Source organism: Fundulus heteroclitus, chromosome 5, assembly GCF_011125445.2.
Source record: "Fundulus heteroclitus isolate FHET01 chromosome 5, MU-UCD_Fhet_4.1, whole genome shotgun sequence".
NCBI classification, from domain to species: Eukaryota; Metazoa; Chordata; class Actinopteri; order Cyprinodontiformes; family Fundulidae; genus Fundulus; species Fundulus heteroclitus.
The window spans coordinates 35,893,961-35,914,314 of record NC_046365.1 but is presented as its reverse complement, the minus strand read 5'-3'; the positions used below and the strand labels follow the sequence as shown (position 1 = coordinate 35,914,314).

The window sequence follows — 20,354 nt, the reverse complement described above, 5'->3', positions numbered from 1 at the left end:
CCTGCAGGATTGTTATCTGAGCTCCCAGCTGAAGCTGCATGGGAACGGAGTCGTAAAGGCGGCGCTCCCTGTTGGGTTACAGATGCCAGAAAGGGAGCAAACACCAAGGGTTCGAGTGACAGCCTCGATATTTTCAAGACTATTAACTTAACACGCAGCAAATGAAACACAGTAATGTCCAAAACAACATGGTCCTAGAGTCTAAACTGATCCAAAAGTCCAGCTCAAGACCAAATAAAACCAGAAAATCCACATTTTTATTGAGATACATAATGACAAAACAGGTAAGAAAATTAAGCAGATTGATAAAACAGTACATTTTAACCCCACTTGCTTGGGCCAGATAGATGATAACCTCTCTGTCCTTTGTGCAGTTGATCTTACGGCTCTACGGGTCAGTGAAGCTCGTGGCACAAGGATAAAAACCCCCCGTCACCTCTGATCTGTGACCCACGACTCCGTCTCCTCCCTTCCACCTCCCACTCTCCTCCGAATCTCCTCCACTTTCAGTTCCTGCTGCGTTATCAGTCCCTCTCAGGTGTGGAGGAGCCGTCTGTGTGTACAGGTGCATTTTGCTCCGCTTTAGCCTTTCAGATCTTCTCTCAGAGCAGTAAACCGATCTTTCTCCTGAGTGCTGGAGGCTTTCACCGGCGGGCTGGCGTGCAGAGCTGAGGCAGGAGCGGGCTTAGTGCTGAGCAGTGAGGTTGAGCAGCCTCTTGCTCAGCAACGTGTTGTGCTTTTTCAGGTACTCAATCAGGTCGGCCTGCTTCTCCACCACCTCCTCAAGACTGGACGAGCCTCTGTGAGACAAAGACAGGCAGGCAGGGATTCAGGGGATTGCTGTGAAGAAAAGCTCAGTTACAGAATCCTGGCCTGTTTTGCTTTTCTACTCATTTTTCTGAACAGCCATTTTGCTATCATCACTCCCCACTTCATCAGTAAACCAAGCTTAGGTTTGCTGGGACCTTGCAGATGCTAAAACCACTGAGCTATATTATACAATGGAGTGCTAATCGCCTGTTAGAACGAGTCGCTGTGAAGCCACCAGCCGCCATATTGGTACTCCCCATTTCCCCCCAGTAACTAAGGAATATGTGCGCTACAGCATCGAATATCGAGGATTTTTTCATGTTCAAGGGGGCTTAAAACTTATGTCAAATGCCATATACTTTTATGTTATGTTCTAAAACTATCAAGTACTGAGAAAGTCATGTGCTGAAATATTTAGCATTTTATTTATTCAAATATATAACATTTATAAATATATAAACAATATACAAAAACATATATTTACATGTATACACATATATATATACATATATAAATATACACATACTTATATATACATATATACATATATTTAATATGAATAACATGTAAAATATTTCAGCAACTAATTTCCTAGTAGTTGATAGTGTTAGTACATCCACTGACTGTAGAATTACCTGTGAAACGTTTTCACTCAGCCAGAAAACTGTATGTTGTTGCAACCAAATCCTATTGAATTCTGTGAGAGTAGGGAGTAGCAAGATGGCGGCCAGTGACTTCAGTTTTTCGGCAAAATCAGCACTCCAGTGTATAATATAGCTCAGTGGCTAAAACACTATTTTCAGTCATCAGAACTGTCATCGTTAGCGTTTGTCCAAGTTACAACTAAGAAAATGGGATCAAATTGTGTTTTTATGACAGGCTACTGGTAAAGAGCCTTGAGATCACTTTTAAAGTTTAAATCTTTTCCATGTTTTATTTTTGACGCCACTGGTTTAACCCTTGAATCCAGGTGGCTTTTATGAGCGAATGAAACAAAACAAAAAAACAAAAAAAACATCCCCTTCCTCCGAAAATAGTCTTTTATTGGACTTGGAAAACTTGGAATTACCAAAAAGAAGAGCAGAAGAAGAAAAAACGGTCCGCCAGGAAAACTCCCTCTCTGTAGAGGTCAGAAGTTCAAGAGGTGCAATAAAAAGCTGGTGCAATATGTTGGGACGGTAAACAGGAGAGAGCTAGGATGCATCTGGAGGTCACGCTTTTCTTACAGGTGACAAAAATGGGATATTTAAGCCATTTTTGCAAAATTAATCAGCTACATCAGCAGCTAACACATCTGCACCTGTAAAAATATGAGGTTCCTGCAATCTTAAAAATAAAATAGGAAAGATTAATTTAAGATAAGAAAGAAAGATAAACCAAGCCAACATTATTTAGAGGGGAAAGATAAGGGGCTAAAGTAATGTGGTAGCATAAATATGCATAACCATAAACAAACACTTTATTTACAAAGTCAGTCGTTTTGGGTAGGAGTGAGTCTATGCTACGCTGTGGCACATCTTGACTCTGCAGAACTGCTAGTGAGCGCATCTCCAGAGAACCACACGGTTATGAAATAGACTTTAAATTAAGGATTTGTCCAGGCCATTCCAAAATAACAACCTTCTTATGGGGAACTGAAGGCACTTGTTTTCTGATTTGGATGCATTGGGTTGTTTTCACGCTGAAAGAGGAAGTCTTCCTTTATCTGCAGTTTTCCAACTGGAAGGCGTAAAGATTTTGGGCCAACACCGACCGCTATTTGAAGCTATTCTTAATTCGCCCTTATAGCTACAAAGCGAGATGCAGTCATGACCGTGCTTCACTCTGGGTGTTCTTTCGGTGAAGCCGTAGAGTTTTTGAAGGATGCCAGAAGTAGGGCTGTGCATAAAAATCGATACAAAGATTAATATTGATGTTTTTAAAAATGATTTAATATCGACATTCTGGCTTTCAATATCGATATACCTCCCAACCCTTAGGGGGCGTTATTACAGCGCACCACTCCTGTTTACAGCGAGGAAGAGCAAGTGAGACGAATTTGTGGAACGGCCGACAGGATTTTAGAAAAGGCGTTTTTGGTTTCTGTGATGCGTTAAATGCATTGAACCAAATGCACTTTTTTTTCTGTTACTATATATATATATATATATATATATATATATATATATATATATATATATATATATATATATATATATATATATATATATATATTTATTTATTTATTTATTTATTTATTTATTTTTTTGTCTGCACCATCAACACCAAATCAAATTCCTTGTAAGTGCAAACCTACTTGCCAATTAAACTTGATTCTGATTCTGACTATATCAGTGTTCAATAAATTGATCATAAATATAATATTTGGCTGGTTTTGTTGATTGAATTGAGCTTTAATTTGAAAGTAATAAATATCGATATTGGAGTCAAATCAAATCAAGCTGAGCTATAATCGAGAATCGTATCGAAACGGCTCATCCTAGATGATACCCAGCCCTAGCCAGAAATGTGACCATATCTATTTATTTGCTTAACTTATTTCCCAATGTGCTCCAGTGAGACTTCAAAAGTGTTTTGTTTTTTTTTGCTAAATTTATTCAGCATTAGATTTTTTTTTATTTTTTTATTCGGGCTTTTGTCTTAGATCCTAACCCTAATCGTGTCGTCAACCTCCCTGACCAGTTGTTGATGAATCCCTCCCCAGCCAAACTTTATGTAGGTTAATCAAAGGTGGAAAATGTTCTCAGATGATTCATCTTGGTGTTATATTTTACATCCAAATCTTTGTGTCGACTCTCAAACTGCAGGAATTGAAAGGATTGCGTGTCTCTGTGATTTGCCGTACCTGAAGCCGGTCTCAGTCGGCAGGCTTGTGACGGTGTAGGAGTGCGATTGCTCCTCTTGGCTCACGTCTGGTACGGCTCGCTCGTTGTTGAACTGCATCACCTTGACTAAAAAAAAAAAAAAAAACACAAGGACCCAATTTTACAGGTTTCAGGTAGCAATCTAAGCAAATAAAGCACATAATTAAGAGGTCTCCAGCCACACATTTGTGTCTCTATTGTTTTCCATCTGGTTCAAATCACACCTAAACTGTTAAATCCTACACTCACGAGCCGCCGTGTTCGGCACACGGTCCTCTAATTCTCACACCCTGAGCATCCACCTTAACACACGGTGTGTGGCTCGCAGCGAGGCGTGGGAACAGCCGCGGTAAAAATAAAAGTCGCCGGACGACGGGCCAACGTGTGAGGAAGGTCGACGGGAGTCACCGGCTGGATTTTGATAAGACCTGAGTGTCATTAGCCAGAGGAAACAGTGAGAGAGCTTCTAAAGAGCGTTATCTTCAATTGGCTACAGTTCAGCATCCCATCATCCACACAATCTAAAGAAATACTGCACATTCCTGCATAATGAGGCCCTAAATCTCTTTGAGTGTGTTTGTGTGTGTAAATAAAGCCGCAACAGGCAAGTAGGGGAGTAGGGAGAGAAGGAGGAGTAGGGAGAGAAAGAATGCAGAGAAGCAGAGATTAGGTGAAGAAGAAGAGGAGGAATAAAACAAGGCGGGGTGAAGCTGTTGCTGCTGGTTTTCTGTCGAAATGCATGAGTAAAAATTGCTTTTTAAATATTCGCCAGTGCGTGATGATCAAATTGTATTCTGAGGTAATTACACAATAAAAAGACTACAGAGAGCTTGTGTAAAATGGAAACCCAAGCAATTTTCACTTAGCAACAACAACAAAAAAAAAAAAAAAAAAAATCTGATTTCATGGCTATGAAAACACATTTTAGCACTAAATCCCTATGCACATGCAATAAAATATAGAAATAGACCTCAAAGGGTGACCACAAAAACAATATGCTAATAAATACTAAACTTAGACTTATACAACTTTATTTCGTACAGAACGAAATTTCGTTGCATACAGCTTGTAAATTGCAGTAAAATAAAATTACAGTATAAGGTGCAGGAGTGATTTAAAAGTGAACAATTGAAATGTAGACAATGGAGGTTTGCGATAAACAAAATTTATCCTTAAATTAAGTTAGATCAGTTAGAACCAGCAAAGTTTGTCATTATTTTATTTTCCTTCACAGAACATTTTAAATAACTACACTTAATTTTCAGGAATATATATATATATATATATATATATATATATATATATATATATATATATATATATATATATATATATATATATATATATATATATATATATATATATATATATATATAAATAAACGTGGAATTTGCAGAGTACCTTGTTATATCAATTTCTAATTATGTTCATGAACAGGTTGGAATTGCTGATGCATCTTGGGAGCTGTAGTTACCAGCACCTGTAATTGTTTATGCGGTTGATGAGAAATAAAGCCGAACAACTCGTCCTAAAAAAGACCAAATCTTTAGGTTTCTACCAACAGCTTTCATCAGCTCCTGTAACAGTATGTTGTTTGGGGTAGGATCAGGGATTAGTCTGTATGATTCTGTATGATTCCACAGCTATGGTGTTATTTTGTTATTGTCTTCCAATGTTCAGGTCCCATATGGCTGAACAGATATTCATCCTGCAAAACACCTAGTCATATTTAATTAATATTCTTCCCATTCTCTTTTCTTATGGTAAGGCCCAAGTCTTGCACACAGGGTTAATATACTGTAACACTGCAACGTGATTGGCCCAAAACAGTTAAAGTGGGAGCGGAACAAGATGGATTCTTGTGCGTTTGTGGAACTAACAACACCGTGAGAAATCAGCTCGCAGGCAAGCTTACAAAACTATTTTGGGCTGGTGTAAAACAAGGCAAATCCCAGAAAAGTCTTAAATGTTTTAATCATCATTATGGTTAAACTTCACATCTCTTAATTTTTAATCTCGAGCTCTGTGATTTAAGGTTTCTGGAGGAAAGAAGTAGAGATGAATACCCTCAGATTAGACATTAAATCTGCACATCCTCCCCATCTTTTTCAATGCAGTTGCTTCTCATGGGTTTTCCTTCTTCGTAATCCTGACAGTTGATGATTAATGAAGCGCAACAATGTTTAACTGTAAAAGTGTTCAAACTAAACCCCAATTCCTAACATTTCGCAGATTATGTCATGTAAATCCAGCAGAGCTTACCTTTTTTGTCGTGGTTTTCACCGTTTTCTTCTCTAAATTAATGTTTTTAATAGATTAAACTGAAAATGGTGAACTTTCTATAGCATACACGTGGCCTAATATTTCCCATTATTACCGTAGAGCTAAACCCTACAGAGGTGCACAGACTTATAGGCGGCTACATGGATGGAGGGGGGCAGGCGGCGTGGAGGAGGTGGCACATTTCACACGTTCCCGTTAGAGACTCTCACCAGGTTGGACAGACAGTGCTCAGACCGAGTCTGCGCTCATCTGAGAAGCTTCAATCAGCCACATGGAAGTGCACATTTCCAGGTGATAACAGTGAAGCCGCAGAGGTGCTAACAGCTAATGGCACCACACACGATGGGCTGACGGTGGTGGAACCAAAAGCGCTGACAAACACGTGTACAAGGACAGGTTTTTTTTAAATGCACCATGAGGAGACAACAGAGAAAGAGGATTTTCTGAAGCCTTATGGAGGCCTGTGGACGTCTCTGCTTAACAAACTGAGATGAGTGGGAACTTTAGATTAGCAGCAGTCAGGTTCAAGGCATCGTCTGCTGCTGAAGCCCATCAGCTTTAACGTTTGACATAAACATTCAGAGACGGCATTTGTGCTCATCTTGGCTGTAACGTTATTTCATTCATTGTTTCCTGTTTGCGTAACGATTTTTGGTGAAACCGGATAGGTTTAGTTTCATTTATACCGTTTGTCTATGCCACAACGATGCGCGTTTCCTATTTTAAAAAGGCCACCATTTGAAGACGGTTTCCATAGTGTAGCGTTTTTTAAAATCATACCGCTCTCCGTTGTCGTGTGCTGAGGAAAAACTCAATCAGTTAATGACTCAGTAACGCCTTTTTAAGTGGGGAGTGTTTATACGCATGCGGACGTCGCAGAGTTTCAAATAAAATACCGCCTACTAGTGGTGTGGCAGGGAAATGACATCGTTTTACCGATTTATGCACAGAACAATGTGGCGTTTACCTACTGCTAGCGCTGGATATGTCAGTGAGAAACGGTTTTAACAAAATGCATATTCAAAAAAATATATTAAAAAAATTACTGAACGACATAACAGTTGTTGGATCAGAATCAATAAAAGTGGACTAAATGTTTAGCCTACATTCATATCCACAATATATGGATTTATCTACACATGGCGGGATGATTTTTTTTTCCTTTTTTTACGAAGCCTTAAAGTTCTTCAGCAAATATGTTGCAAAAGGGTTCATTTCTTGAAGCTTCATATAAGCTATACAATATTGTGAAAAGAAAAATACTTGACAGGAAAATTTCTGTGGAGTCTAAACATCTTAATTGTGTGAAATTATGGACTAGAAAATGATTATCTAAACACATTTGCACACGGTTAAAGGCCTCCTGCTTATGTGAGGTAAAAAAGTAAAGATGTAATGTCCTAAAGTGCTTTAGTAACTGGGTCTCATTTTGATAAAGACCTTGTTGGGAGAAACCGGACCAAAGTGCTCCTAAAAAGGGGAAAATGTCCAATTCTCTCCAGTGTTAGAATAATGCACAAGTTGCAGTGCACAGCCAAAATACTCCACTCAAAAAGTCCAACGGTCTCCAACTATATTTTCTAAAGGCACAACTTCCCAAAAATCTAACCCACTTTGGAGCACCAGCTCTGTAAGCGAAGCTTCAAACATCCCGTTTCTCTATTTTGGAATAATCGTCGTCATCAGGGGCTTCGGCTGGAAGCTGAATAAACTAGAAGCTGTACGATAACAAAAAGGTAACACAATGTAGACAGAGGCCGTTTGCAAATTAAAAATAACAATTTACATTCTGAGACTGAAGCAGTTGAAATACCAGTTTGAAAAGCAAGAAGTGTCCAATCACGTGTTTATAGTAGCCTTCAGTAAAATTATTAATTCACAAATTGATTTATAGTTCAGACTGCAGACACCAGGGCGAACTGAACTAGGTTTCATTCTTTAAGACGCATTCAACACCAAACTTCTTTACTAGTAGAAGTAAAACCTACTAATGTGATTATGACTCTGGGAAACTGTTAATACTTAAAGTTTTGAATGGAGGCCTAGTATCGGCTAAACCTCTATAATTATTTAGCCATTTTATTTTTTTATTATAGCCTTGGATCCTGAATTAAGCATTTTCCAGGCATGGCATTACGCACCGACTCAATGTGCTGAACTAACAAAAATCAAAGACACTAGATCAAAGTCCAAAGAAAATCTTCAGAAACCTGCAGAACCACGAATCAAAACAGCTTTAAAAAAAAGAAAAAAGAATGTTTTTATCCTAGGACGCAGTGCCTGAGGAAGATAGGGGCGCAGTGTGTCCTAGGCATCGGCGTTTGCCCTGCGCCCTGCAGGGTTTACACCAACTTTAGGCCTGGCAGAACAGAGAGACGTATTCTAAGAGGAGGCCTTTGAAGGCCGGGTCGTGGCTTTGATGTGCATGCAGCTCTATGGAGCAGAGGGCATTCATGTTAAAATGAGAGAGGCAGAAACATACAGAAAAGCTCAAACACACACAAAAACAATCAGTACGCACTTCAAAGAGAAGCGGAACGAGGCCTTCCTGTATGGACTTCATAGCTGCAGGCTTTAAATCTCACCATGTGTCTCAGCTAAAAATAATTTACTGACGTCACCTTGACTCGTCGTCTACTGCCGTGCTTCGCGTCGTGCTCGGCCGCCCTGATCCGGGCTGGAATGCGACTGCAGAAAACAAGCAGCCCTCCAACCCACGAGCACACAAGCTGGATCAGCTGCACTGTAAACAGAAGGACAATACACCAGCGTCTCTGCCTCACAGAGGGGGCAGAGAGAGAGAGATACCCTTTGGCTACCTTAAATCCGACCGCCCCTTATCTTCCCTTCTTGGCCCGTCCGTATCTTCATCTGCAATCTTTGCCCTTCAGCAGCCAAACAGACCTTTAATATGGGTTTTCCTTTCAATGCAAACTCTTGGATATCAACATCCTATGATCCAGCATCTTTAGCAGCAGTTACCCAAATAAAAAAAGAAATGTACACTGGCATAAACAAAATAATAAAAAAATCCTGGACGGCTCTGAAATAATCGATGCCGCCAGGATTCTCATTCTGTAACAAAGAATATCGTCTTTTTAAACTAATATCTCCTGAACCTTTTCTAATTTTTCCGTATGGCAACCAGTAACCTGTAAGTATTTAACAGCTTCCCATATGATAGTTCAACAATAATTACAGCGCAACAGTAAAGTCAAAGAAAAATGATTTTCTCTTGTCCTAAATAAAATCAAGCGCTGTAGAGCCAGCTGTCTTCAAAACGCACTTACACTGCAAAAACGGATCTAAAAATAAGCAAAATGTTCTTAAACATAGTGTTTTTGTCCTTGATCTGAGCAGGTAAATATGATAATTTGCCAATTAAATGAGTATTTTGAACCCTAAATTAAGATAATTAGACATCCTGCACTTGAAATAAGATGATGGAGATGAGTTGTTCCTATTTTAAGTGCACAAATCTTATTCTATTGGCAGGTCATCTTATTTACCTTCTCAAATCAAGGACAGATACACTAATTTTAAGAAAATTTTACTTATTTTTATTTCTGTTTTTGCAGTGTAATTAATTAAATTACAAGCAGCTGCATGTAATTTAAATACGGGCTGTTTTATGAAGGCCTCCACGGCTTGTTGGAGAACTTTATGAACAAACGGCATCATAAACCCCAGCAGACGGGTCAGGAAGAACGCTGGGTTTGGTTCTACAACATTAAACATCTCACAGAGCTCTGTTCAGTCACACAGAGCCGCCAACATAATAAAAAGGCAAGACAAGAAGAGGATTAATCAGGACAGCAGCCAAGAGGTCCATGGTGACTCTGGAGGAGCTGCAGAGATCAGCAGCTCAGGTGGGAAAATCTGTTCTGCTCTTTTCCGTCAATAAATCTCCACTGGACCCGGCTGGACTCGATTCTACACGTTTCAGGAGGTTTTCTGTGGCGTACTAACTCACTTTGGGTTCATGCGACGCGATTTGTCACGTGACAAACCGCCGTCTAGCTCCCTCTTTAAGGCTACGTTCACACTGCAGCCTGAAGTGACCCAATTCCGATTTTTTTGACCATATGCGACCTGTATCTGATCTTTTTATGACAGTCTGAACGACACAGATCTGATTTTTTTCAAATGCGACTCAGGCCACTTGGATATGTGGTCCTGAATCCGATACGTATCTGATCTTTTCAAATGTGACCTGTGTCTATACGGCTGGGTCGCATTTATCCGACCTGTACGTCATGATACTCGACAAACGTCACTATTCTGCGTCCTGCTATGCAGAAGCTGGAAGAAAGACAACACCCATAGCGGACTACAATGAGAGCAGTCAATGGACGAAAAGCTCCGGTTAGAAAATAAATTAATGACCGCAAAATGTGCGACATCATTATAATCCATGTTTACTTCCACAAACACTAAGGACGCTTGCTACGTCATCAGTGTGACGTCATCGCGTCCCCGAGTGCGCATGCGGGACACTTCGGTTGAACGCATTCAGTTCACACGGGAGATCACATACAAGTCGCATATATTTGGAAATGTGAACGGACACGCAAAAAAATCTGATTTCACAAAAAAAAAATCGGAATTGAGCATTAAGACCTGCAGTGTGAACGTAGCCTAATCTTCACTCAGACCAAAACATTGCCAAGTGCTGCCGCTTCCCTTAAAGCTCAGGAAAAAACCCCGAGCTGCTGTTCTGAGTTCGTTTATAATGTCGGGTTTAATTCTCACAACGCGCCGGTGAGTCAACAGGTGACGCCATCTCTGAGCCAATCAGTGACCGGCATTCTTCTGACGCCACATCTTCAGCTCGACTTGGCAAGGTTCACCGTTTGGCTAATTTCATGTGTTAGAATGGCCCGAATCTAAACTTAAACTTTGTTATAAATTGAATTTTTAGAAGGCTTCAAGTACCCGGTTCGATCCCCACAGTCTGCGCTCTGGGTCCCTGAGCAAGACCCTTAACCCCTGATTGCTCCCCAGGCGACGCACAGTGGCAGCTCACTGCTCCCCAAGGGGATGGGTTAAGATGCAGAAGTGAATTTCTCCACTGTCCAAGATCAATAAAGTTCAATTATTATTAATTATTATTATTATAACACTGATGAAAATATCTGGACTGAGAGTGAATAAATAATCAGCCAAAGTCCAAAGAAAACTTCTAAAGGCCTCTTATAAAGCCAGGTGAGACGGACGACCGTTTCAAAATATTGCAAAAATAAAGCAATTGTTACTTCTAGGTGTGTTAAAACACTTTTGCACATTTATGTCCAAGTGAACAAACCTTCCTGCTGGTTTGAACTTTGATTCTGGCTGTTTTCACCAAATCACAGAATCAATGTCAATAAATTCCCTTTCTTAAACAAACCCAACTAAATGTTGGGTTTCCCTGTTTTTCCCTTTTAAATCTCAGTGGAGTCTGTATGAATGGTGGGTGGAGCCGCGAGCTGAATAATCAAAGCACACTGAGCTTTTAGGCTGGGTGGGCTCCCTGCTTTCTGTTTTAATGGGTAATCCAACAATTAAGAAGGCAAAAAGCTGTCTGCTAGCCGGATTAATGACGCACATTTCCTGTGAGTTTTTCCTCGATGCTTTAAAACAGGGAAGAACAAAAACAAAAGCTATAGATTAATAAACAGAAGAAACGTCCATTGTGTAAAATGTTATTCTGTGGTACCAGTAAACTCTGTTAACTCTGACTGTTCTGGTTTGCTAAAGAAACAAGATGCTAAATTAATCTACTGCTTTTCCACTTAGTTTAGACACCCAATGCTACCGGTCTTAGAATAAAGCAAATTAAAGCCAGCAATTTATTCTTCTAAGCTTAACAAAAGGAGGATTTTTTTTTTTCTTCCAGCTACGGTCAATTTTGATATCACCCCTGAACCTCGGGGTCATTTTGAAGAAGTTAAACGAAACTTAACCAATTCGTTACAGACTTTTAGCAAAAGACAACTGATGCACGGATGGGTCTGGTTATCCTCCTGCACGGTTTGTGCCAGAAGCAAAGAATCAGCAGATCAGCAGAGGATGGACGGGCAGCTGAATGGCTGATTGTCATGCTGTCGGCTCTTAGAAAAGGCAGGGCGAGCATTGTGATGCAAACACGGGCCGACAGAGAGCGGGGGGAAGGTTTTGAGTTTGGGTCTAATGTAATCTGCAAGGTGTGTCTCTGTAAGCGTGCTCATCATTTTCACCTCTTCTGCAGTGTTGCTGTTTTCGTAACCTTCTTGGGTTCAGAAAAGGAGCCGTCTGCTGCGAAACGTTTCATAAAAATCAACCCTTCGACCCGCCGGCACAATGATCTACTGCTGTGCGTCTCAAACTCTTTACAGCAAATGCCAAGTTTTTCCAAATGCACTCATCTTAAAACATATTTTAGAGCATCGCCGCAAAATGGCTTTTCGTTTTGTTGTGGTTTATTATTAACATCAAATGAAACAAAAAAGGAAGAAAAGAAGGAAAACATTTAATAACGTTAACGTTTCATAATGTGAGCATTTTTACAGAGAAGTTGGGAAAATTTAACAAAGATCCCAAGAGCTCAGATGTCCAAGTGGGAAGATCAGATCTTCCTCACCTACCTCCACTTTAAAATCCAACATGGCTGCCGTGCATACAAAATTTTGTAATCAGTGCATTAAAAAAAACAGTTTATTTGCATTTTTGATAATTAGTATCCCACTAAATGTTTTTCCCACTCATTGTGTCCCCCCTGCTGTAAGGAACACGTCGCTGCAGTGTTTAGAAGAACAATATGCAGAAAAATACCTCGTTAATAGCCTGAGTAGCTAATTTTAGCTAGCCTGGTGTCTGACATCATCGATTAGTAAATCTCACAGGTTTTCCAACGTGGAATGGGAACATTGTTAGGCTGGATCGGGTGTGATCACCGACCAAACCACCAGGACTATTTTCCAGGTTTATTGTCGTCCTCTATATTATATTTTAATCATGTAAAGCACTTTGCATTGTCTTTGTACAGAATTGTGCTATATAAATAAATTTGCCTTGCCTTGCCTCTAAGTCAAGGCTTGATTGTTGGTTTTGGCCTCATAAATTTTTATGCATCCGTTTATTTGTATAAGGACAGGCGCCTAACATCAAGAGATATACCATAAACTTTAATATTTACAGTTTAGGCTAATGTGCAGCGCCAATACCAAAACCCAGAGTTTTATCCGAGTACCGCAAACGGCAGCCCAGGCATCAGCAGTCCAGGCTGTAACCGGCCGGAAATATCCTGGAAATATCCTACAACTAGCCTGGACATATTTAAAGTTATTTTCTTTATTCTACTCATAATCTACTGTAAGGCAATGTCTTCCACTCATAAACCTAAAATTTATGATCCAATATATTTGAGCATTTTTTATATAATTTATCAGAAATATTTACTTACCTAGAAAGATAAACAAAGGCTTTTGTACACGAGTACCAACCAACTGGTTTCCTTATTTGAAGGAGATTGTGGGAACAAACTGGGGGAATGAATGAGCAAAGCGGAGAATCGAAACCATCTCTGAATAAATCAGCCGACTGACAAGAAAACACAGTAATCATTGAAGCTGTATTTTCATTTTTACCGCCACCAGTATGAAACCGAAGTCTGTTTTCTGTTTAAAGAAATTACAATATATAAAACATCTTTAATCAACTTTATAGTTGATCCTAACGTCTTGTTTTCCAAGGAGTCGCGCTTTATTTTCTTGAAACTTTCTTTAGGAGTTCAACAGCTTTCTCTCCTATTTGTAGTTTCTTTTGGTAATAGGAAACACATCCATCTTTGCTGAATGTGTTTCTTATTACCTAAAGAAATGGAAAAATAAATAAAAACAAGCCTCTGTAAACTGTTATTAGGCCCAAAAGTTTTTCTTTTTGTCTTCATCTTCCTCATTTTGTTTATTTTTTAAATCACCCATCACACATTATGCTGTTCCAGGTGCACGGACTGGGTAGAAAATCACAAGCTATAGGAACCAATGTCCAAAGAAAAACTCAGGGAGACCCGTTGATAAAAAAAGGCTTTAAAACATTAAAATAAAGTCTGACTCCTAAAGAACAAAACATAAAGAAATATGGGGTGGTTTAAAACTTTTATACCGTAAGATCTAAGTATCGCTTCCTTAAAATGTTGTCAAATGCATGTTAAAAATTACCCTTTTCTAACTTCTCAGTATGCATTCCTCACAACAGTTTGAGGCAAATGAGACGAGCTTCAGTGAACCACGGCGAGCGTCGTATAAGTGATTAGAGTTTACCTGTGTAATAAAGGAGGCAGGGCCAGGCGACCAGAAACTCAACGCCCAGAACGCCGAGCAGCAACGAGGTGTGCATCATCTGTGGTAACCTGAGAGCCGAGAGCAGCAGCACCAGAACATTACCTAGCACAGCAAGAGACAAGCGCGTTACTGCCACCCTGTGGAGAACATTGGGTTTTTATTTTAATGAAATGATTAAAGATCACACACCGTATTTCTTCCACTTTTTAATTATGCACTACTTTAGTTTCCCAATAAAATACACCAGAGTTCATGGTTGCAGTGAGACAAAAAAAAGTGCAAAGGTTCGAAGAGGTGTGAATCCTGAAAGAAGTGACTTCTGCTGCCATCAATAACTGTAACCACAACTGTTATAACTTTGGCCAATAACTAATGTGCAATAATCTATTTAATACACTGTGCTATAACCTGTGCAATGATCCGGAAGAACTTCTGCTGCTATCACAAAGTGAATATATGTCAGTACATATACATACATATACACATATATATATATATATATATATATATATATATATATATATATATATATATATCTATATATATATATCTATATATATATATATATATATATATATATATATATATATATATATATATATTAGGGCTGGGCAACGATTAAAATATTTAATCGCGATTAATCGCCCTGATTAATCGCGATTAATCGCATTGTATTTACAAACTCCAAGAATGAATTCAAAAGTAGTGTAAAGAGCACTTTTATTTTAATGTTCTGCTGCCATATGAACAAAAGTGTTCATATGGCAGCATTTGTAGCACTTATTTTATACTGGATATTTTCAACCCATCTATTGAATTTAGTGCACTAGTTGATCTTTTCTTCATAAGAGAACAGCAAGCACTGCAGCCAAAATATGGCCTTTTTTGACCTGCTGTATATTAGCCAGTCCCTAAGCTTGATGTATCTTGAAACTGTTGACCTTTTGGGTTTTGTGTTTTTTATTTTATTATTACAATTAAATAATAATAATAATAATAATAATAATAATAATAATAACAATAATAATGTTATGTTCAGTGTTTTTTCGCTAATCCACCTCTTATATATTTCAATCCTTATGTAATTTTGTCTGTGTTGTGTGCACCTGCCTGTTGCTTTAATCCTATAAATTTCCCCGTCGTGGGATAAAAAAAGGATTAGCTAATGTTATCTTATCTTCAATAACACTTTTTAATATATGTACTGGGTTCTTTCAAGGTCTTAATTACATGTTATGTGTGGGCTCCAGTAACATCCATCCATCCATCCATCCATCCATCCATCCATCCATCCACTGATCTACCTGGATGTTCCCTGGAGGACTGAAACGCCTCAGTCAGAGACGTCTGTGGGTCTGTCGGGGCAATGAGAGAAGTTTCGTCTCCTCTCTCCGTTTCTGGGGCTCGACGTTTTCATGTTTTTTCACGTGCTTAGATAAATTTGTTGTGTTTCCACTGAAATGAACCGGCTTTTTACAAAACATACAGCTTGATTTCATTTACGGTATTAAAATAAAGCCGAACGGTGCTACTTCCCCTGTTCATGTTTTTTCGCTGCTGCGTTCTCTCTCAGCTGTTTGTGTATTAAGTTTGTGTGAGAGCTGAGTGCGCGGGCCAGGCTGAGCCTGCGTGCTGATTGGCTGGCGCCGCTGAGCCATGTACGAGAGGGGAGGGGGAGCGGGAGAGTGCTGCCTGACTGACACTGACTGAAAGCATGTGAGCAACATGCGTTAATGCGCGATAAAATAAATATCGCCGTTAATAGTCTAATGAATTAACGTGAAATTAATGCGTTAACTTGCCCAGCCCTAATATATATATATATATATATATATATATATATATATATATATATATATATATATAAAACCAGGACGTACACATGACATCATCTGCCTACTCCGATTTCTTTTGTATTTTTATTCTTATTTTCTTTCTCATTTTCTTTTTTATCCACTGTATATAGGAAGATACACCGTATATAACTGATGCATCTTTTCCTACTCCTGACTATTGAGTCGATGTGACAAGTGAATTTCTCCAATGTGAGATCAATAAAGACTATCTTATCTTACTTCTGGAAATCACTGCTGTTGTGACACTGAGGTTTGCATGCTGTCCAAACCTGTCGAATGTATGACGAGCGGCGTCTGCTTCAGCCTCCGCGTCTGTCGGTAAAACCTCAGGTACCCCCGGCACCGGGCGCGGCTGTGATGGTGCTGCATCCAGACGGTGAGCAGCAGCAGCAGCGCCCACAGGAACACCTTTCCGAACACGATGGCGCTGTCGCCTTGCACGCTGCCCAAGATGCGCAGGCACACCTCCTCTCGGCCGAACTTCAACACGCACATTATGCCCACGCACAGCGACAGCACGACGTACAGAACCTTAGGCAAAGAAAACGGAGGATAAGAGGCGGTTAGGTAAGTTGTCATGAGATCAGTGACGACGATATATGAACAGATGTGTGCACGACATACATGGATTAAAGACAGGAAACCAGCAGGACAGGTTGTTGGCACAGCCTGAAACTCTCTCCTCATGGCAGACTGGAGGGCATCTGCAGAGATCAGCGGTCCGTCCACCAGCGAGTCCTCCTCGGTGCTCCGCGCCATGTCTGCTGACGGACCTGCCTGCTCGCAGGAGGAGGATGATATCATTGTAAGGGAGCGTTTGGCTATAAAACTTTCTTTTTGTGTGTGCAAAAACAGCAAAAGAATTAACAGTCTTTGCTCTACCATCTGTTAGTGGAATGGGGTTGCAGGAGGATCCTCTAACTAGGGCAGTTACTTTAGTATAAAAAAACCATAAATATGAAAACTGTAAAACAATATATATACTTAAATGATAGAAAAGTATAGAGTAAGCAATGTTTATCTGTCTTCATTTTCCTCCCCTGTATTTGTTTTGGTTTCTTTTTTATGACCTACAGCTAGACGCACCTTTTCTCATCCTTATTTAAGCAGTGCAACATCTCACCACTAGGGGGGCGCTAGACCAATACCCAATAACGGTCCTGTTTCAGAAAGCTGGGTTAGTGGATATCCAGAGTAATTTCTGGGGTAAATTCCTGCATACTGTGGCTTTTCTGTTTCAGAAAGCTCAGAAGCATTTACCCTGAGTCAAATTATGACAACAAATGACTCCATGAAACAACCCTGTTACCGAGCAGACCAGAGTTTTTCCCCCTTCTAAGCTGAAATCTGCACAAGAAGGTGTCGGAAAAGGCTTTTCCTTTTCTGGAGGAGCCTTTATGTCTCTAACGTAAGAGATGCAGAAAATCTTTCAGAGGCAGCCGTGTGTCGCTCTCAGGAATGTTACTGTTGCACTTGGTTTCAGTCGACTAGTCAAGCTTAAAGGTGTTCCATAGTCTGAGACCCACAAGATTAATAAAATGACTACACAGAATGAAAGCAATAATTTATACTGTATAACATTTTTAGACTTCCGGCTCTAATTTTCCATTCATATATTTTAGTTTCCACTCATATATCCAACCCCCAACACGGTTTGGGCTACGGCACATTTCTTCACTTAAAGGAATGATATTTACAGTGAAATCAACCTAAATTATTCTCAATTTTCACCCGGGATGGAAGTAACATTCCCTATAAACAATCAGTCCTCTCCATCAACAATGTCTTAATCCAGTTTTTCTCCTTTCAAACCTAGAGGTACGGTCCAGAACTACTTTGATTCAATGTGTAGTTTGTGTTTACTTCCCAGTTCCTGAGCCAGTTATGCAGCAGTTGCTGCAGAAAAAGCGAGTTAGTGGCATAAAATTACTAAAAGGATCATTGCCCGAGTGTTTGAGTGCTATTTGACAGAGAATTAAATCTGTATTCTTACACTACACCCAAAGAAACTAATTATTTGTATAGTTGCAACCTGACAGGATGTGGCAGCAAATCAAGATGAAGAATGAAAATACAGTTTAATAAAGTGAGGTCCAGTTATAAGTTATTCTTATGTTTAACTTTAACCAACTAGAGTATTCACTGATTATAATCAATATCTCCTGATTTACTGAAATACCTGATACGTTCATTCATCTTTTTGCCAGCATTAGGCTTCACCCATCCTTCTAAAAACGAGTTGACACTGATTTTCTTGTAGGCGCATAATTTGTGCCAATCTCACTTTATATTAATCATATAGGCTATATTTATATTTTAAGTTAAAGTACAGGTGGCATTATTTAAGTGAAGAACTCTGGCGTAGCCCTAATGGTGCTGGGAGAAAAAAAATATATGAATAGAAACTAAAATATATGAATGGAAAATTCTGTTTAGTTCTTTTTATTAATCTTGTGGGTCTGTGAAGACAATTAAACTTATCAATAACTGAGTGAAGCACTAACATTTCTGACAGTGCGACGTACAATTAAATCTTTTTTAATCTTTCAGATTAAATTCTACGTTATAAAAAATCTGCTGTTCGCATAAAAACGAAGAGCAACACAAAGGAAATTTTACAGAATCGACAGCGTCCCCTCGTTGTGTTATAAGAGCGATGTGTGGCCTTTCCCATTACCTCCTTGTGCAGATCTCAGCTAAAAAGGAGGAAAAACTCAGTTTGCTAACGAGCAGGGTTGTTTCACAGAGTCATTTGTTGTCATAATTTGACTCAGGGTAAATGCTTCTGAGCTTTCTGAAACTGAAAAGCCAGGATTTGCAGGAATTTACCCCAGAAATGACTCTGGATATCCACTAACCCAGCTTTCTGAAACGGGGCCCTGATCTGGAGTCACATCTGTTTTGTTGTTACTCTAGAACGGGTCATGTGACCTACGCTCTAGGTCACATGACCAAGAGCTGCGGATCCATCCGAGCCGAGTTAGAGAGTCAAGAGTCAAAGCATTAGAACTAAGATTATATTAAAAAATGCACCACATAAACTTCATCTCAATATCAATGTTGAGCACTGACGCAACCGTTTGGATGCCAACTGTCCTTAAAGCGTGACTTATGTGTAAAAATAGACCGCACTCATACAAACCGATTGTTGAAATTTAATTACAGGCGCAAGCAAAATGCTACATTGAAACCTACACATAAGCAACCAGGTCCGGATTCAACATTTTCTGTGTTCCGCTTGGTTTTCAGTCCCGACAGTAAAAGCGTCAGTAAAAGCTTCGTGCCTCAACAAGGAAAATGCGCCCCGCTGTTCACACCTGACAGGTCCACCTAGCTAACGAGCTCTAAGGCTATCTGGCTAGTTAGCCGTTAACATGGCAACCATGGCGGGTAACTTACTGAATAAAGAGGCGGTCCCGTTGACTCCATGATCTTAGACGATGTTACAGAGCACACGGAAGGTCAAAAACAAACATTTGGTCACATTTGTAAGCGATAACAACACCGACATACTTCCGGTGTTACGCTTTTCATGCTCGGGGCTCCGCAGGAACATTGGTTCCTAGCTTAGTAGTTCCGGTGGTCATTCCTGTTTTGTGTTGGCGCGGTTAGACGCGTCTGTGGCGTGTAGTTTATGTCTTTTTTCATTATAATACAAGTTGGTCTTCTTATAATCCGCTAAACTATGCTCCAAATATGTTTCTGGTCCAGCTAAATGTGTGCATAAGAAACAGTTACTCCAGTCGATTCTGGTTGCCTAAACAGTTTTCTTCTAATTTATATGCTGACATAACTTCTTAAATTCAGAAATACTGTGTTTGACTGTTTTAAAGCTTCCGCTTTCACATGTTCAATCCTGGTTCTTTGCTATTAGAGCAAGCCATCTAGGCTATATCTTTTTATTTTAGCTACTTAATCAGGTACTCCACCAGAGCACAGCAGCACCAGACTCAAGCTTATCATCTAATTCCCATCTGGAGTCCCTATGGCAGGTAAGGAGGAGGGAAATAAACATCGAGATAGATGAGACGTTAATACAGAAACAAGTCCACGTTGACCAAGTCTCAGCCTAGAAATAACAATGGAATCTCTTCTTTGAGGTTGGATTGGCTCTTTTCCATCTCCTTGCATAGATAAAAGTCTTGATTTTCTCCAAAACTTTCATACTAGTTTAAGGCAGATGAAGCATGTTGGCAAAATTTAAATATTATGTTAATAATTATGAGTTTAACTGTAAT

At 39.6% G+C, this 20,354-nt stretch overlaps 1 protein-coding gene across 1 annotated transcript; it reads right to left on the bottom strand.

Moving 5' to 3' along the window:
• Positions 1 to 235: 235 nt before the first annotated feature.
• Positions 236 to 19,673, bottom strand: tmem192 (transmembrane protein 192). The gene is made up of 6 exons (XM_021320259.2): positions 19,516 to 19,673; positions 16,741 to 16,893; positions 16,386 to 16,647; positions 14,240 to 14,362; positions 3,656 to 3,761; positions 236 to 800 (listed from the first exon to the last, which is right to left on the bottom strand). Exons 1-6 carry the CDS (start codon positions 19,543 to 19,545, stop codon positions 686 to 688), a joined length of 789 nt encoding a protein of 262 aa, XP_021175934.2. The 5' UTR covers positions 19,546 to 19,673; the 3' UTR covers positions 236 to 685.
• Positions 19,674 to 20,354: the final 681 nt, after the last annotated feature.

Coding starts and splice junctions, on each gene's coding strand:
- tmem192 (XM_021320259.2), bottom strand. CDS start 19,545: ATGGAGTCAACGGGACCGCCTCTTTATTCA. Junction 16,894..19,515: donor CGGGACCGCCTCTTTATTCA/GTAAGTTACCCG, acceptor TCCTGCGAGCAG/GCAGGTCCGTCAGCAGACAT. Junction 3,762..14,239: donor CTGCCTCCTTTATTACACAG/GTAAACTCTAAT, acceptor TTTTTTTTTTAG/TCAAGGTGATGCAGTTCAAC.